The sequence below is a fragment of the Gymnodraco acuticeps genome, unplaced genomic scaffold (assembly GCF_902827175.1).
Source record: "Gymnodraco acuticeps unplaced genomic scaffold, fGymAcu1.1, whole genome shotgun sequence".
In the NCBI taxonomy this organism is placed as follows: Eukaryota; Metazoa; Chordata; class Actinopteri; order Perciformes; family Bathydraconidae; genus Gymnodraco; species Gymnodraco acuticeps.
Genome location: NW_022989894.1, coordinates 3,863,789 through 3,883,203, shown reverse-complemented (window position 1 = coordinate 3,883,203; position 19,415 = coordinate 3,863,789). Strand labels below are relative to the sequence as shown.

Genomic DNA, 19,415 nt, shown 5'->3' with positions numbered 1-19,415 from the left:
TGTTAGGGAAACAGTGGGTGAGTCTGTGTGAAACCACAGCGGGGGTCCCTTTAAGTATGGCTCAGCCACATCAGCACCTCGCTTACAGTTCGGAAAATGACTAATCTTCCATCCCTTGCACACCTTCCGGCAGAAACAAAATGAGAGAATGTAACATGCCGCAGGAAAAAGAGGGATTTGCTTTACGCAGAGTGACTTTGAAAGTTGTATTTTGAGTCGAGGTGCCTTCTTATAGTAATTCAACACTTTTCCTCTGCACTAGTGTCTGACTTTACTGATCCCTCATGTGGCCAGTAAGGAGGAAATGTGTTTTTGGATCTCATTGACTGGTCTTCAATGTTAAATTAGTCGTTTTTACCATAGACGATAACTGTGGCGGTGGTGCTGCGTCTCTTGGCCACGATGTTCTTAGCAACACAAGTGTAGTTGGCAGTGTCAGAAAGGCGGGCCTGTTTGATGATCAGGTTATGGTCGATCGTGATGTAGAAGTTTCTGTCATCTGCAGGGTCAATAACTTCCTCGTTCTTTAACCACTCCACCTAAGAAGAAAAAGAGAGCAGAACATGAAAAGACAGGCAACAGAAACGTCTTTCAAACAGTAGCTGTAATAAGACATTTTGACCTCAATTAAAAGTGTAGAAAAAATCCCAGCAAAGTGTTCAAACAGCTATTGTTTTTCTTGTTTCCGCCTAAACTATCAAGTAGCAGTGTTCGCAAGAATTAGAGCATTTATGTCTCAGAGTTCCTGCTACAAAAAGTCAATGGCTATCATGTTCTTTGTATTCCCCCGTAGAACAAAACACCACAGAAACAGCAGCCTTACTAGACAGTCCAATTCCTGAAGCTGAGAGGTTCTCTGACCTTTTCTTATGAACTTCATTTCTCTAATGATACAAATATTGAACTCCTGGCGCTATCACAGAACAGGGAGCCTTTATTTTGCTGTAATTTACCAAGGTCCTTTTTCTCTTCAAAAGGTGTAAAGGTTATGAAGGTTTGGAAAAGAATAGCAGTGCCGTCTCATGATGCAGCAACACAAATATTTGCTGGCTCTCTGGTTTTCTTCAAAGGAGCTGTCCAGTGGTGGGAAGGCCTGGCAAAAAGCTAACTTCCTGTGTATTGTGATATCCCATGAGGAGCAGGGCCTGATAAGAGATAAGACCCTAAGGAGCAGTACAGGCAAAGATAAGTAGGAATGTTTATAAAGGGTCTTTCTCATGGAAGATAAAGTATCTCAAAATAAAGTGGGACAATAAGCTGATATAAGGCCTGCCGAGACAAAGCGGTGTGCAGGCTCACTGTTGTTGTTAGATAAACAAAAACAGCATGTAGTTATGCAGAGTCGTACAACGCATTGGGCATATTGTAAGACCAGCATTGTTAGAACTTTCTCAAAGGGAGAGATGCGCTGATTGTGACATGCACTGAGTTACATGCATCACCAGCTCCACAAGTATCTGTGTTTGTTTGAGATGACAGATATCAAAGACGCCATCAGAGTCACACCTCAGCTGCCTGCTCTCTTATCCAGTGGGAAAACATAGGAGAAGCTAGAAGAAACTATTTTTAATACTACACAATTATTTCATACCTAAACTCTACGTTCCCAATCTTACAACACAAACACAGAGCAGTTCATAAAACACCTATTCCCATGACAAACTGACATCTTAACAGACACTGGATACTCAATATCAGGAGAGCTATACAGTAACCTCTGTAAGCGGTGTATATTCTCTGCAGATTCGGTGCTTATGATTGTTTTTCTCCATAAACATGTATTAGCTGATTTAATCTCATGCAGCTGGAAAGGATGGGATTCACGCATAACATCTAGTAGCTTAAATGAAACCTCGCTCTCACCATGCAATAAAGCTGCATGACATAAATTGGGATGTATGCATTACATCTGTCACTCACTCAGAGACTGTTTTTAGACATCATCTTTATTCCTCATGATGCTACTTTTAAGTGTAACTCTAACGACCAGGTGTTTATATTGGCGCTAACTTTATTTAATTGTAAACTACATGATTCAATTAGCTATAATACCACACAGTTAATGATAAATGCAGTATGATAGGTGACCAAAGGTACAAACCATCTATGTTTATAAATCTGTTTTTAAATCTGTTTTTATGTATGGTTGTAATGTGTAACATGTCTGCATTAAATGACTAAACCTATGTTACGAATTGTGTTAAATTGTGTACTTACATTATTCTAAATGTTTCAAATTAATTTTTAGCATCGAAAGCTCCCAAAATGTGACTTTATTTTCAGTCTCGATGCACCTTTTCACAAAACACTTTTTAGATCTTAATCGTTTTTCTTTTTTGGAATGAAAGAGTTAATTCTTTAGACATCCTTATTTACCAGATACACAATGTTTACAACCTTATCTTAAAGCGAGTAGCCCCTCTGTCCTGTGTCCACTAGGGAAAGAGATTAATCTGCTTCATTCTGTGTTTAATCTCAAAACATTTATGCAATGGTTACTCCAGGAATTGATATCAAAGCCTCTCCATAAATTATAGCTGTATATAATTAGGCATTTCATTAATTTGCTATTAAGTTGGCTTCTGTTTTTATTGTAGTGCAACAAATCTGCCTTGGCACCTGCTGAAGTGGCAGTCAGACATCTGTCATGACTTTCGGGAGAGGAGCCATATTAGATGTATATAATAACTCACTCAGCTGTAGCTTCAGGTGACATTTGCTCCCCTTGAGGTCTGAACACTGAAAATATCTTTCATAAATATCCTCTTATTATAAACGGTATTGTTTTTATTCACATATTATACATAAGGTAAATAACGGTGCAATATGTTTATCTTTATGATGAATTCAGATTACAGGAAGGATAGTCGATGCAATGTATTCATTGCATGAGGATTATTGAGGCTTTTGTGATTTAGTTTGTGATAGAATGTCACTATTCATATTAAATATGTAACACATTGTACAAATAAGATACACATGAAAGACAATGGGTTTTGTTTACATCATTAATATGTTGTTATTTAGCTCCTTTCAGCGTGTGCAGAGCACCGAGCATTAGTAAGTAAAAGGTATTTTCTGTGAAAAGAGATCGACAGCTGATACAAAGAGGTGGTTATCCAATTGTTCCCCAATCACAGAGGCAGCCTCTCCAAACGTGCTGCGTTCAGATGTCAAGAGCACTTTTATATGAGGAGGTAATTAAAAATTGAACAAAAGAGCTTTTCAGCACAGATGGAGGGGTGGAAGGAAGACGGAGTGACGAGGGATAGAAAGTGGTAGAAACTCATGTCAGAAGTGGGAACGTGTGTGTGTGAGAGAGCAAAAGTGAGCAACAGTTCACCCATCATTTATTCTGTACCAACTATAATTAGGACTCATTAATAAAACCAGAGATGAAAAGGTAAGCCAATGTCTACACCACAGTGAAAAGATTTCAAATGATGAAATGTTGCAGAAGACTACATCTCACATGGCATTCATCCAACTTCCTCTCATGCCAACAGACTCAAACATGCACACACAGACACAAACTTGCACACACACACAGATACTCACAGCTCGTTAGCGTCTGATTGGCAGTGAAACATCCGGAGAGGTAATTGGCACATTTCTTGTCATTAACTAAGGGAAATTGCCACATGTCAGCTGTCATAAAGAGAGGGAGTCTTACTGTCTGGAGGGAGACAGCCAAGTGAAAGAAAACAATTTAAACTTATGAGAAAGTCAGACAAAAAGCCAGACAGGTAGGCACAAAACTGAAAAGAGCAGATTGAGGAGTGAGAAGGAAAGCAGGTGTACTATCAGTAGGAGGACGGTCACTAGTGTGCCAAAACAAATATGACACATCATCACGAGGAGGCAAGAATAAACACACCAGAATAAAGACGGGGAGTGGAGAAAAATGTTACAGAGAAATGTTTTGAAGAGGTAAACAACAATGCATTTGTAGGAAAAGTTAAAGACTTCATTGAGAGGTAAACAAAGAAGAAAGACATCCAACTGAAAGGAGGCTGATTTGTCATCTCGAGCTCTGGAAGAAGCACACACTGATGTATCGGATGGTATTGAATGTAATAATGAAGGTTAAAAAAGACCTATCAAAGGAAGGTGCTATATAACGTTATGATTTCTTAAAGATGAAACCAGATGCATTAACATTTCGTTTTCAGGTTTTTGGAGGGAGCCTATATGATGGTCCACATCCTCAGCCAGGTGACGGGTTATGACGCACATCCACTAGTAAACATGACAGGCTGCAGACCGGGCTGTAACCATGGAGTGGAATGTGTCAGGGTGTGCCAGCACAACACCAATTAGCCCAATATACACAACACACTGTATACAATCCACTCACTTGGTAGGAACCAGTGCAAGGCATAACCATTCATTACTCATCGCTGTTGTGTCAGAAATAGAAGGTACAGCCGAGTGTGGGGGTGGAGAGGGGTGTGAAAAGAAATGTTCCACGGAAATGCGTGAGACTCCTCTACAGAGAAGTCATTATGAGCTCTACTGCTCCTTCGCATGAAGTCTAACTATCTAAGCAATGTAATTTATTCCTTTGCCTTTTTTTCTCAGGATATATCCGCCGCAGGCTCGAATGACACACCTGGAGAGGGAGCCACAAAAGGTTACAAACTGATTATTCAATCATTCACTACGAGACAACAAGCCATATGCTCGGCATCTGCCTGCATGACAATAATGGAAATGTGAGCTGTATAAATATTAAGAAGCTGAAACGCACCATCAAGGTGTGATATCTCGAAGTGTGAGTGGAAGACTGTGTTTATGCCTGACTGTATTTCTTGCTTGTATCTTTGGCTGTATGTGTGTTTTTGAGGGTGGATGTGGAAGAGGTGAAATGGGTTGGGGGTTGGGTGAAGAAAAGAGGGTGGGGTTAGGTAACAGGGGTGGAGTTGGAGTGGTTGGTGTCCATGCAGAGGACGGATCACTGAGACTTGAGCCAGGAGTAATGACATCCTCCAGCTCTGTCCTGCCTAGAGCTCTCCACAGTCTGCTGAAGGAGAACAGTCATTTCTTAAACTAGCTCTAAGGACAGCCAGACACTTCACTGCTGCAACCCAGCCTTCTCCATTTTCTCTTGCACATGCCTCTTAAAATATGATTCCGAGAATGACTCACGGCCAACAGCACAAAAGTCATAAAAATGGGGGGAGTTTATGTTTTTACCACTGTGTTTGTGTCCTCCTTTTAGGGGCGGATAAAAACAAGTATGTAATCTTAGGTATAAAGTTCATCCTTGGTCCACAAAACAGTTGATTATATTTTGATCATGATGATTGGACAAGATGTCACCAAAATACTGAACATAGTTTGTAAAGCCAGAACCTTTGGGTAAACTCCAGTGTGGGTGGACAATGATCTGGCTGCAGAGAAGCATGAAACACATGTGATTGTATGAGGAATATCAAATAATAAACTAGTAAAAAATAAGGTTGCAGCTTTGCCAGCTGAAAAACTGTGTGATACACTCTGTGTACTTGGAGTCCTTGGTCCTTGGTTTCCTTTAGCCTTTTAAAAAAGCTCAATAGATAACTCCCCCAATGGAGAGGGTTTGTGCACAGAGAGAGGTCAGAACTCTCTTAGAATAAAATGCAACCTTCAGAAATATGAATTAAAATGCTTGAACTGATTCACAATCTCTGCTTGAGCAGCTTAAAAAAATGTCGAGTGAGAAATCCCTCATTTTCATGTCATTAACTGAAAATACCACCTGACATTGAGCAATTCAGCTTCCTTGTGATTCAAGGTTGCTTTGACAATTTAGATCTTTCACATTTTATTTCCTTTGCAACTAAACAAAGAAAGTGTTTAAGTGAAAATGGTGAAGGCTTGTGCATCAAAACATGAAGACTGGCGAGGAGGATTTCAGGACATGTGTTGGTCTTGTATCCTTGTGGTATAATTTTTTGGTTTTGATTTTGTGTATAGGTTAACCTTTTTGCATCCTTCTAGAGCCCTAAACAGTGCTTCTTATCCCTGTCCTATCATCATGAATATTCTCTCCTCTTTCTCATAGGTGGTCCGATGAAATACATATGCACAGAAAGAAAACAAATTCCAGTCGTAAGTTATACATGTAAATGTTTGTTAAGGCCTGACCCATTGTAGGTAACAGTAGGAAGGGCAGTGACGTGCACAGCTCACACATGTTTGGCTAATAGATTAAATCACAGCATTTGCAGGTGGAAACTGCAGTGATTGACAGGTGAGTGCCTGAAGGGCAATCTTTGGTTAGTTTCCAGAGGGATTTGGTCTGGCCTCCTGACACTTTCTCTCCCATGGGTAACCTTAATGGAAATGCACTTCCTGTTTCACTGGGCACTGAAGTGTTGTTACTCTTGACATTCCTGGGCCCTCTCATAACTACACTCTAGCATTTCAACTAGGAGGAAGCACTCAGCTATTTTTTTGACAAGGTGACCTCACTTGCTGCTGTTTGCGCTATGCCTCCACTGCGCCTGTTATGTGGAACTGGACCTAAAATCAACAGTAATCACTGACATTTACATGGTCTGATGTGTGGTCAAGGTGGATGCCGGATCTCCATAATGCTCCACAGTAAAGATATTCCTGCCAGATCAGATTATCTAACATAACACGTAATGGCCATAATCGACACATTAAGTCAATAACAAAAAGTAAGAAAATATTCTTTGAGCATAATTGCAAATCTGCTTTCCCCATGGATTCATAATACTGCATGTGAAACCGTTGAAATTGGGGCTGGCTCCTGTCCCAGCTGTCTAATTTAATCGGACTTTGTTTTCTCACTTCTCTGTATGAGGGAGTGTGAAGTAAAGATCTTTGTGTTTCTTGGCTTTCTTCTCAGTAAAGCCAATGGACTTAATCATGGCAGCAGGGCCTCTTCCCTGCAGAGCATCAATGACTTGTTACCCATGATAACACGGCAGGACCTCGGCTGACTGAGGAGATGCCTGAATTAAAATCCTGCTTCCATGGAAACAGGCTCAGCAGCTTGCGGTGCTGCATCACCTCTGAACTCTTGTCTTTCTCTCGGGGCTGTGACAAGTGCACTGAAGTGGAGATGGAGATGGAGGGCATGGGAGAAGAAAAGACGAAGGAACAATAAGCACATTTCTTTCCACAAAAGGAGATTTAAGTCCATTTTATGAGCCTGCCACATGTTCTTAAGTATGAAAAGAGGCCACTTTTATTTCTGTGGAGGCCCTTAAGATGTTGATTAAAGAGCTTCATGGAGGTATTCAAAGAGAATCAGCAGTGTTGGCCAGATGAAAAGTCTTCCATTCCCATCTTTACCTTTATTACTCTATGGGCAGCACTCGGCAACTGAGACCACGTAACACAGAAACTGAGCCTTTGCTGCCAAATCACTCCCTCTCCTATCCTTCCTAGAATAGTCTCAACAGTTACATTTTCCTTCTGCTATTCATTTCACATTTCTCAAATATTCATGGCAATGGAAAAGTGTAACAATGATTTTTAGGGAGTCTGGTGAGTGTCTAAAGTATTCAGACCATACAAGAGGTTCAGATGACTGAATCCTTGTGCTATTTATGAAACCTCACTCTCAGTATTTCAGTCATCGAAGCGCCGGAGACCGAAGTTCCATTGGTAACGGTCTCAAGGAGAGCCAAAATAAATGCAGGCTGCTTGTTTTCTTAGTGTGTGTGTGTGTGTGTATGAGACTGCGTGTTTGTGTGTATCCCACGTCTCAGGGAGTATCTGCACACCAGAAAACCAATGTATCAAGTGTGAATAACCTGACGAAAATAAGGGCCAGGATATTTCAGACTCAACTCCTAATGTGAAAACCTCTAAGATGTCTGAATGGAACTCTTTCATAACTTCTGTGAGGAAACGCTGCTGCATCATCACAAAACAATCATGATTATTCAGCATAATGTTTAGATTTAAGTGCAAAAGCTGCTGCAAACTGCCAACAAAGACTCAAAACCACTTAAATAGAATCACAGAATGTCATTACTGTGGTAAACCATCGTGAAAACCTATAATGTAAATCATCTGAAAAGTGGGAAGACAAGACTGACACTGGATAACATCAAGTAGCGCAGTTCCACTTTGTAATCTGAGATCAAAACCAATTGTGATTGACTAACTTTGATTCTCCAGAACGTGGGCTTCGTAGCGCTGTGAAGGTGTGTGTGTGTGTGTGTGTGTGTGTGGGTGAGTTATTTAGCTTACTCATCGTCTAAAACAGCTGCATAAATGTGGCATCAAAGCATATCATAACAAAAGTGATCTTTATTAAAACTGATGTAAAAATATTAACAACCCCAATGTTATATATTATATTGTTAGCTTTAACACTATTTGAATCATGAAATGATAAAATGATAAAGTGAGAGACTTTCATCAAAAAAACGTACGTTTATAATGAGATGGCAACAAAAGCATGTGTCAACTTTCAGGTCATCATCAGCAAATATCTTTTTGCCAGACAGTCAGCCACAATAAAATATATTTAATAGATAGAATAGACTTTCAGTGCTCAGTTGAGTTGAGCAGACAATGCCCTTGATGGTACTCTAACATAAGAACATCCGCGTGGAAATGCTGCAATGTGAGTTTTTGTGTGGTTGCAGCTTGGCTTCTTTAAGAAATGTTGAACCCTGCCACACAGCACAATGTCCATCACATCCAGTCCACATGTTTTTACAAAAGTGCTGTAAGTGTACGGGTTTATGGCTCAGCCACAGCCTGCCATCCTGCCAGCCTCTTCCTCGCTAGGCAGAGCCTGCAGGAACCACAGAGCGGACTGACAGCCCACTGGAGGCCTGACAACAGCCCACTGGATCCAACCCCGACAAACCTCAACAGCTCCTCTCCCTCAGCCTCTCTCATCCCCCCTATATTATTTTTTGTCTCTGAGAGGGTGATATATGACAGATTTTCCCTTCTCAACGGCTGCTACACATTGCTGCAGATTCATATGTAACCACAGACTTAGCCCGTCTGCTTTTTCCTAAGTTTTTTCTACTGCAGGCATGTGTGAGAAAAGGCCTGACAAACACAGATGAAAAAGCAGCATTCAGTTTTGTCCTTTTTTCCACTGAGACAGCTGGGTTTGAGCTGAGAAAAAAAGAGGAAAAACAACTTGTGGAAAGGAACTGTTGTCTTTTGTGTAGCCATTAGGTAAGTATGGGTAATTAAAGGAGCTGAAAAAGTTCCTTTGTACACACACAAAATCCAACTTGATCATAGAAGGAAAAGTAAACAGAGAAAACAAACATTGCGCTCAGCGAGAATATGGACATGCAGGGAGAATTTTAATCCATTCATACAGTCCTTGGTTTCTTTTTTTAAGACGTGGATTGCCACACATCATATCCTAAATCTTCCTCTTATTTGTTGAATAGATGGCTTTATATTTAAAGCTGAATTCCCTTGACAGCACTCAAATACATACCTTTACCCGGTCTGAAAACCGCTATTAATGTTGACAAGCCTCCTACAGTAATTACCATTCATTGTAAATCTGGGTTGCCACAGCAACTCTATACTGTATCTCAAAAAGCATAGATGTGTCATGATTGGACTCAAGCTGAGTTTAATAGCTGCACTGAGCCAATCCAGGATTGACAGAGAGGCCACAGACAGGCGGCAAAATCACCAATACTAAATGGCTGTTACAGCAACACTGTCAGACTGAAGCTTGGATTGTATAAGGAGAGTCTGCCGAGTGCCAGTCCCAAACTTTCCTCCATTTAGCCTGTCAGCACTTTCAGCGGGGATAAATGCTGTGCAGTTCCACTCACTTAACTCGGCTTTTCCAGGTCAATCACAAGCCTTAACAGAGTTCAGTCCCAACACCCCATACTCAAAAAAAAAATACACCAAAGCCACCCCACCCATCAAACCACCCTTTCATCCTCTATTTATGTTCCTGCAATCTCAACTGAGCCTTTTCAAATGCAGCTACCACAGCGCTCCACTGTAAGGCAGGCAGGAAGTAGAGCAGGGAGGCGATATTGGCTGAACTAAGGTAACAGCAACACAACTGGTTTTCCCTCCTACAGCAGATAATTACAATTTTTCTCCCTCAGACCAAATTCCAGTGACTGGCCGATGTCCAGGAAATACCAAAACAGCTTTAATAGCCCTGGCAGTGGTGGAAAATACTTCCTTATCTGTGCGCTGGACTGTGTCAGATTTATTCAGTTCGTTATTTCATTACAACTTCTGTTATAAACGGCATTCACAATGGAGGCAAATTCTGCTATCCACACAGTTTCCACCTTTTATATCATAAAAGAACAGAACCACACTAACAAAACATATATTACATGCTAATGACTATATATGCTATACAAACAATTATGTGGGAGTTAAACAGTTTAGCCTATCCATTATATACCTAAAAAAACACACCAGAAATGATGGGGACATTTCAGCAGAAGCTAAACAAAAAAAAAAAGATTCAGAGAAGCTCTTCACATAAACCTCTTTTCTAAGCACCAGTTTACTGGATTTGAAGCGAGAACTTTTGACCAGGCTTAGTCTGGATAATCACAACTGCCTGTGTTTCTATGGTGAACATGTTTGAGTGCATATTAGAACTAATCCTTTCAAACAAAAAATACAATTATCCTTATAACTACAGTTCCCTGGCTCAGAGAAATGTATTTTCAGTCTTACCTCAGCAGCTGGGATGCCTTCAGGTGGGCGACATTGGAGGAGCACTTCCTGTTCGAGGGACACTTCCTTCCCGAGAGGTTCCTGGTCAAATGTCTTCCTCAAGTCTACAATGAACAGAGAGAAAATGTCAATATTTACATCAGTGACAAGTAGATATGAGGGTTATATTTGACAGCTTTGTTTAATGTTAAATGCTTAGTCAATCAATAAAATAGTATTAGTATTCTCAAAAAAACTTCACAAGAAATGCAGGATAACTCATGAATAATAATGTGCAGAAGAAATAAAAAAAAAACTGCCACTCTCCTTCAGCACACAGATAACCCTGCCTGTAGTAGATGGAAGGAAGATAAGGAGACTTGCCCTCCAATAAAATATCAATTTTTTGTGGAGTGAGAGCCCTGATGGAGTAGCGCAGGGCAGAAATAGTGGAGCTGACAGGGCAGGATTACTGGAGGTGTCATGCTACACTGAAACCCAAAGCCCTATAGACATATATCATAACCTGCTGCACAGACTGAGACAGGGGCAGCGGGCATCATACACAACAACATCAGGGAGGGATGAGAGAGAGAAAATTGACTTAATGGGTAGTTGAAGTACTATTTGGGAGCTTTGGAGTCACTGAAGCATCAAATCTACAATCAAAACCTCCAAACTCCACATATAACATTTCCAAAGTCTTCACAATATTCCTGGCAAACACACTCTTTGGCCTTTTAACTGATGCATTCAATCTAAAGCAGTAACCACATCCACCACAGTATGCTTTAAAATAACATGTTTTTCTTACATAACATTTATATAGAACGTGGCATGAACTGAACTCTGCCATCGTTAAGGCAGGACAGTTCTGCTAAGAAAAGATAAGAATGACTTAAGAAGAAGAGAAGAGAGAACTAGAGACTGAGAGAATAAAGTGAACCATACTGTATAATGAAGCTCAAACCTTTGAACTAAGCGAGAGATATACATGTTATGTGCGATGCAGCTCTAATAAAACAGCACAAAGGATGCAACAGTAAAACAAAAATAATGGGAGTCTGTGCCATTTTTTTATTTCTAAGTTTGTTGTACCAATACATTTCTACCTAAACCTAACTGTGTCCATGGAAACAAACCCAGAATTGACGTGTTTTAGCGATTCAATCTTTGGAAAAGATAAGGCAATTCTTCTTCAAAGAACACCATTAATAAAGTAATGGGCAACTATTGACATGGTGTGCTTGGATAAAAAAGTGATTTATTATATTAGATAGCTTTACAATGGCAAATTGGTTTTGAATTCATGCGAGTATAGGGTAGACTGAAGCACCTACAGATGTGCAGTGACACAGATTGTATGGCAGAGTTTGTGCTTTAAAAATCAAAGAAGACTGCCATTACAAGTCACTACGGAGCCTCCCTGGTGACATTGGTGAGAAAAATATTAATAAATAATAAAATAAATATTTCTATTTCCGTACAAGTCTAATATTCTTGGGTATAATAGTTATATAAATGGAATATGCTACACAGTGTATATCACAATAAATAACTGTTCATCAATGAACAGCTATGGTAAGGACAAAACATTCTCACTACAAGTTTATTTTAGGCATCACTTCATGCGATAAAAAGAGCCATCACCCTAAAACCTGATCAAGATGGAGATACAAAACGATTTCATCACTTGCTTTCCTTTTTGTTCAATGGGTATTACATAAGTAGACATTGTACTCAAATTGAGACATTTCACTGTTGAGCATAGAGAAACTAGATCATGTTCGCATTACAGAATATATCATCAGGAAGGATACACCCGGGGGCCACAAATAATACCTATAGTCATTTTAAGGTTCATTTTTTATTTGAAATGAACCTTAAAATAACAAATTCAATGAGTTCCCTTGTCCTAATTCAACATTAGTGTGTGTGTGTGTGTGTGTGTGTGTGTGTGTGTGTGTGTGTGTGTGTGTGTGTGTGTGTGTGTGTGTGTGTGTGTGTGTGTGTGTGTGTGTGTGTGTGTGTCTTCAGGGGAATATGCCATAACTCCACACATTTTAATGTATTATAAAATCTAAAAGCATGAGTGTTGAATTGATGCAATTTCAGTAAAAGTCTGCAGTGAAATAAAAAAAAGGAATGACTAGAGGGGTATATTCTGGGAAATAGCTTTATGGAATTTGATTCAAGGACAAACTGTTTGTTTTCTAGGATGGAGAGGAAAGGTAATGAATAGGATAGGAAAGTAGCAAAACTGTATCAAAGGGGTACTGTAGTTGAAGGTAGTAGAGGTCTCCCACTGTTGATTGGATATCAGAATTGTATTGTAGAGATGGATAATAGTTCAAACTGCATCCAACAGATATAAGAAAGCAATAGCTACAGTATGACTGGTGAGGAGGAACAGCAGTAGCTCCTTCTTGATATGCAGCAAACAGCCAAATCTAATACATGAAATGCTATTTCTACATATAAAGCTTCTAGAGAGTATGCAAGTATCCGCTGGGCACTGGCCTAGATGCTCAGTATGCAGTATTGCAGCATGCCATTTAGTGGTTGAGAATGACCAGTAGCCACTTTACTGGTGGCGGTGTCCTTGGCACGGTCCACAGCAGATTCAGCTTGGACTAGAGTGTTTTACAATCGAAGTAAAAACTCTGATTACGGAGCCACACAACCTCCTTAACTCTAGTAATGGGAACACAGTACGTTTTAATTCATGCAGATTAAAAAGAAATATTGTTTGGACAGTTACATTCCTGTTTGTGCTGCTAGAAAACCCACAGTCATGTTTTTACTCTTTTATTGTCATCCAGACTGTTCAAGCCACAACTACTACCCAGCTGATGTAAAACTGTACTGAACATTACAAAAAAATAGCCTGAATTACATATCGTATAAATAATGGCCAGTGTTTGCGAGTACATTTGAAATATTCATGATTGTATTACTCATACTTCTTTCAGCAGAACAACTACAGCTTGTTAAACTAGAATTAAACAGCCAGTTTCTGTTGTGTTATTTCCATCATGATTTGCAAACCTTTGCCATTACTCACGATGAAGCGCAGTAAGTAGCATGCAAGTGATTATTTTGCACTGTACTGTATGTTTTATTGGATGTGGGTTTCAAATGATGGCTCTCCTTTCCACACTTCTCATAACCCTGAACGGTATACTGTGGGACACTGAAGGGTGTGGGACCAGCTGAGTCGACATTCCTGCGGGAGTCACACCATTCCCTCCTCAGCAGACAACCACTTTCTGCCCTGCACGCCCACAGAAGGATACACATATGACAACCATTACCTTAAGTAGATATGTTTAGCTACTTGTCATGCTAAATTACACCAGCCTCACATTTCAGAAACATCAACTCTTAGTAAATCATTACTTACTGATGCAAACTTAAAGGGATAGTGGAAATCCGCGAATTTTGGGTTTAACTTATGTATTTTTATTAAAAATAAGCATAATAAACAATTTTTTTTTATTTCATGCGCCTAGTTTCCTTTTATTTTCAATTTTACTGTGCCCTCTCAATGAAACGAAATACTTCGGGAATCGTCGGGAATCTTCGGGTGATGACGAGAGCATAGGAAGACGGGCACAAACAATGGCGGACATTCAATAGCATTTGCATGTGAATAGCCGAGTATATTGCCATAAATATGATGATTGATTATCAGTAAAAAATTCTACGTGACACAACGACATTGGATTAACCTTGAGATGCGTTTTTATTCCGTTGAACACAACTTTTGATCACAAATCAAAAAAGGTAAGACGTAATTATTGTAATATCTTTGGAACCGGATGTTGTTTACTTTCTCTTTTCTGGCTGATAGCTCCAGGAATTCGAGGTCTTACAGTGATGACATTACATGTGTGGAATCTGTGGAGTCTCAGCTTTAAATCGTATATCTTGTTTGTGCAGTTAAGATAGTAATAAGGGCATTTCTACCGTGTGTTGTGTGTAAAAAAGCGTTAGCATTAGTTAGCATTGTTTCGCTCAATGCTAATTCAAAGGCTTGGTATTACTCTTGTGTTTTTTCTAGCTAACAATTGTTCTTATTGTCAGTTAGCGGAGTTTCTTACCTTTAAAAGGGTATGAAACATTAATAGTTTCATAAATGTTAAGAAGCCCTGTGACATGTGAGAGAGAGAAAACGGTGGGAGGGGTCCACTGGGGGGACCTTCGGGATTAACTGGTTAACAATGATTAATATTTGTAAAGGCTACAGGTGATCTTAAGATGCGTGAGCTATGCTTAGGGACCTACCAGTCAAGATTATTTGTGCGTAGGGGTGCATCATCTGGCGCCTGGTCCTGGTCATCCTCGCCATTGCCCATGCCGTGAACCATCACCTCGGGCTCGGGCTCGAACAAATAAGGACGTAATGGTCCATCGTCTGGCTCAATATTGTCACCATCGTCGCTTACTGAACCGGATTCAGATTCAGTTCCTAAAACGACATTTTCGTAGGAAAGCCGAGAGGATGTTTCTGACTCGCTATCATCACTGGATACCTCGTACAATCCTTCTTCTTTGTCTGGTATATTTGCCCTTCCACGTTCATTCTGCATAGACGCCATGGTTTGTTATCGTATCGTCTTCCTAAGTTTTCGTCACTTCCGGTTTGGCTGAGTCGAACATTTCGTTTCTAAAAAACTTCGGGGAAGCTGCAATAAAGTGATTCTAACATGCGTAAGGCATTTATTATATTTTTTTAATCAGGTGTGATTGTTTTGGTACGTAATTATGCTTGTATATAAGTTAAAACGAAACTATTTGAGGTTCAATTTCCACTATCCCTTTAAGTATGACAAGAACTCTACCAAGTTTTAAATAATGAGTAACGTCACCAGCATTAAAGTTGAAGTTATGTTGTACTCGTAAAATTAAAAGGCCACAAACAAACAAGAAAATCAATTTCCAGCTTTCTCAGTAAACATTACCCTCCGACAATCTTTTGGCATTTCAGTTGATTTGATTCACTTATTTAATTTGCTTCTGTGCACATGCTTTTATTGCCTCTCTTTGGCGAGCAATCACTGCTCCCAAACTATGGAGGCCAATCAAAATGCTTTTGTGGAGGTCGCAGGAAGAAAAGGCAATCATGGGGAATATACAGATTCTCCCTTAGTCCAACAGCCACACACAAACTCTGACTATACTCTTAGCCAGAGTGGCCTATTTCCGCAATTCTAAAAGCCAGTTCTTCAACACAACAACCGCTCAACTCGCCAGCGCTGGCTGTGACTCACAGTCTGATTAAACTGTATATGTTTAGATGATGGGAGAGGAGACGAAAACAAGCCCAGTTTCCATTAGCCTAACAGAATGGAGCCTGGCTCTGACAAGAAGCCTGTCTGAAGAGAGAGCACAGGAGAGGAGCTAATCCATTCAGTGGAAGCTAATGGGAGGGGAAGAGGGGTCCATTGTGATTTGAGGGATAGGTTAGTGCTGGAAGGCTGCTCATCATGGGTGATTATAGGAGGTGGAGCAGCGGGAGTGGGCTCAGCGGGAGACGGGTGCATGATGATTCTGATTCACCAGGCTAGTATAACATAAGCCGTAATGAGAAGAGCTAATGGTGTTTGCAAAAGAGGGAATACACTGAAATCAAAGATAAATCGTACAGCAGTGGCGAGCCATCAGGGCCCTCTAGGCCCTCTGTGAGGGCCTAAGATATTCTAAAAAATAATATTTTAAAACATTAAAAAAAACATTTTTTTAAAAATATTTTTTGAAATATTTTGTTGTTGTTAAATGTTTCATTAGTTTTACAAAATAACTTGATTTAATTGTATTTAAAATAACATTTCTAAATAAATAAATCCTTCGAATCTGCCTGTTCAGTTTCTGTTGGAATGTGAAGGGTTAAATGCCGTCTCTGCGAGTTACTGTGAAAACCATGGTGAAAACGGGAGAGCTTGTTGGTCCCTCTCTACATTCACAGAGGGCCCGCTATAGTAACTCAATGAGAGAGTAAAGTCAAATGACAGTACAATTGACCAATCATATCTTCCCTCTAAATGGGCGGGTTTTATTATCGCGGACTTTATGACAGTTCCGCCCGCCGTGAAGTCTATGCAAGTGTTGCAGTGACGCATCCTAAAACCCGGAAGTAAGCTGCGCTCGGATTCCCTCGACAGAAAGCAGTGGGATTTCTCCATAGGGTTTTGGAAAATAGCTTGAAATAAGGTCTGTGGAAAACGAACCTGTTAGATAAATGCACGTTTTGTTCAGCCGGATAATATCCACATGTCTACCCTACTTTTATTATTTTCGAATCATAAATCTAATCGATAGGTATAAAAGTCACGGCTCGCCACTGTCGTACAGCATACAGGGGTAAAGCATAGAGACTAGAGAGAGAGTTAGAGAGGAATACAATAGATGGAATACATTGAATTCAAAGAGAAACTGTACAGAAAAAAGCATAAAGAGAGCAAGAGATACAATGATGCAGAGAACAAAATGAGAATTAGATGAGAGAACAATTGAGAGGGACAAGTATATGATTGCCAACTGCCTCTAAGTAGATAAAGTTAAAATCGCAGATATTGACTCCGTACTGTGCTGCTCCGCTGTACCTTAAAGTGCAAACAAAATCATTGTGACAGTGGCACTGAGTTGCCAGCCAGACATTAAGCTCAAGTGATATCCCTATCAAGCCCTATCCAGCAGTATATTTGATGCAGACTAAAAAGCATACTGCAAGCCGGAGTTGCATCCTCTGTCTGTTTGCCTCAAAACAGGACATGTCAGTCAAGATACCTTGAAATAACTTAAGACAGGATTGAAAGTGTGATGATCTAGGTAAAAGAAGTCCCTTCCGGTGAAGTTTTGACAACAATGTGTAAGCTGTTGTGTTATGCAATGTGTCGTTTTTTCAGAAGCATTCCCTTGATGTCACAACTACAATTATAACTCTGCCTTCCTCCCCGTGTCCTTTGGGGTTTCATTACTTTTCAGATTTTGATTGGCAGATCCTTTGGGAAACGGTTAAAATGAGCCCAAAGTTTAGAGGCAACAAAATATTTCCCATTACTTGGAAGCCAGTGTGTAATGCATTTCAGTAGGAGGACAAACGCACAGGCAGAAAACAAATGAGGACCACCTACAGGAAGAAGAGGGAACACTGGCATAAACATGTGCCGCAGCCTCTGTGTAAACACTGCAGCAGCTCTTCCCTGTTCCTCCAGGTTATACTGTACACAAGGAAGCTGATTTGGATTCTGCCGGCTTTTTACCAGCTCAAGTTCAAAGGGACACTTTAATCCCATGTTAGTAAAACCTTTTTTTCACTGCTTCCATCTCCAGTATCTGTAAATCTGACACAATACACAAGTCGGTCTGTTAGACGCATTTCCTTGGCAGGCGAGAGACTTTGTTTGGAGAGCAATACAAAGATGAGAGAGACGATAAAGACGGAATAATGGGCTGAAGAGCAGGATGGAGGGAGGGGAGAATACTCACAGGCGATGCGGACATGGGATCTGCGGCTCTTGGTGGTCCCTGCAGAGCTCCAGGCCACACACTGACACCAGAAGTCCTCCGGCCCAAACAGCTCCTCCACCTGCTGCCGAGTGATCTCTATGCTGGCCTCTCTCACTACCAGGCCTGCGAGGAAAGACAAAAAAGAGAGGGAGTTATAGCACATATCAAAAGAGAACAAAATGACCGACTTAAACAAACCAAGATAAAACAGTTGATATCATAAACCTTCACTAAATAAATCCATTAAAATGTATTCCTTCACCTTGGAGCGAAACATTTCAATATTGGATCACATCAAATGATTCAGTACCATTTATATCAGTCACATCACATGCTTTGACACTTGGTATTTGTGTGCGTGCGTGTGTCAGTTAGGCCCTGATGCCAGAGCGCTGAGCTGTTTGGGCCCGGGCCCTGTGGGGGAGGATTTGAGGCGTCATGGCTACCAAAATCCTGTTTGCTAACTCCTCTGATTACTGCTCATCTGGGTGCCAGGACCCAAACAAACAAATCATCCCCAAAACAAATGCCTCTACCCACAGCTGCCCCTCTAGAGCAGATTATGCTTCTGCTGCTACAGTGTGTGTCCGTCGATCATAGGATTTGAATGCATACATTAATGTATGTGGTGCATTCGCATTCACTGAAGTTACAGATGCTTCGTATGTAATGTCGTGCCTTTATCCAGGTTAATTGATCTCATTTTTATTTTTATTTAATGGAATACTTCTGAGGAAAATGTTAATATGAAACCCTTGACTAAGACATTATGCAACAGTGAACACCATCATTTGATACAAGACATGAAACGGAAAGACATACAAATGATTACCCCCACCAAAAATGTTCTATTTGTTAGCATTATAACTTAAAACAATTAGTTGTATGGTGTAGAATAGGCAACTAAAAACCATCATTTAGTTTAAAAGATCCTAAACATGGGGATGTATCATTTTGTATAATTTTTCGCTTATAGAAACATCATTGGCAGAGGTCTTTGTTCTCCGAGTGACCTTCTAGTTTTATAACCCTTTAATTCTGCTGGCCTCCGGAAACCTGAATTGCATGTTGGAAACACTTTACAGGACGCGATGACTTGATTCGACAGATTTTTTCAGAAGAACATGCTAAGACGATGCGTTGGATATCCAATGCCACTTCATCCCCCAAAGTGCTGCTCTATTACGTTTAAATGTGGGGCCTGAGCAGCCCACTGGAAATAAAAAAAAGTAAAGTTGCCATTTTCCTGGAACTGA

General features: G+C 40.3%; 1 protein-coding gene across 5 annotated transcripts in view; it reads right to left on the bottom strand.

The window, feature by feature from the left end:
• unc5c (unc-5 netrin receptor C) overlaps positions 1-19,415 on the bottom strand; it is a 111,529-nt gene that overhangs the window by 23,327 nt on the left and 68,787 nt on the right. For 4 of the 5 annotated variants that reach the window (XM_034204571.1, XM_034204580.1, XM_034204588.1 and 1 more), the window contains 3 exons: positions 18,139-18,282; positions 10,669-10,772; positions 359-539 (listed from right to left, as the gene is read on the bottom strand). In XM_034204571.1, the coding sequence (XP_034060462.1) occupies positions 359-539; positions 10,669-10,772; positions 18,139-18,282 (429 nt within the window). Of the gene's footprint in view, positions 1-358; positions 540-10,668; positions 10,773-14,934; positions 15,005-18,138; positions 18,283-19,415 lie in introns of those variants that run through there. The other variant, XM_034204599.1, reaches the window with a different exon arrangement.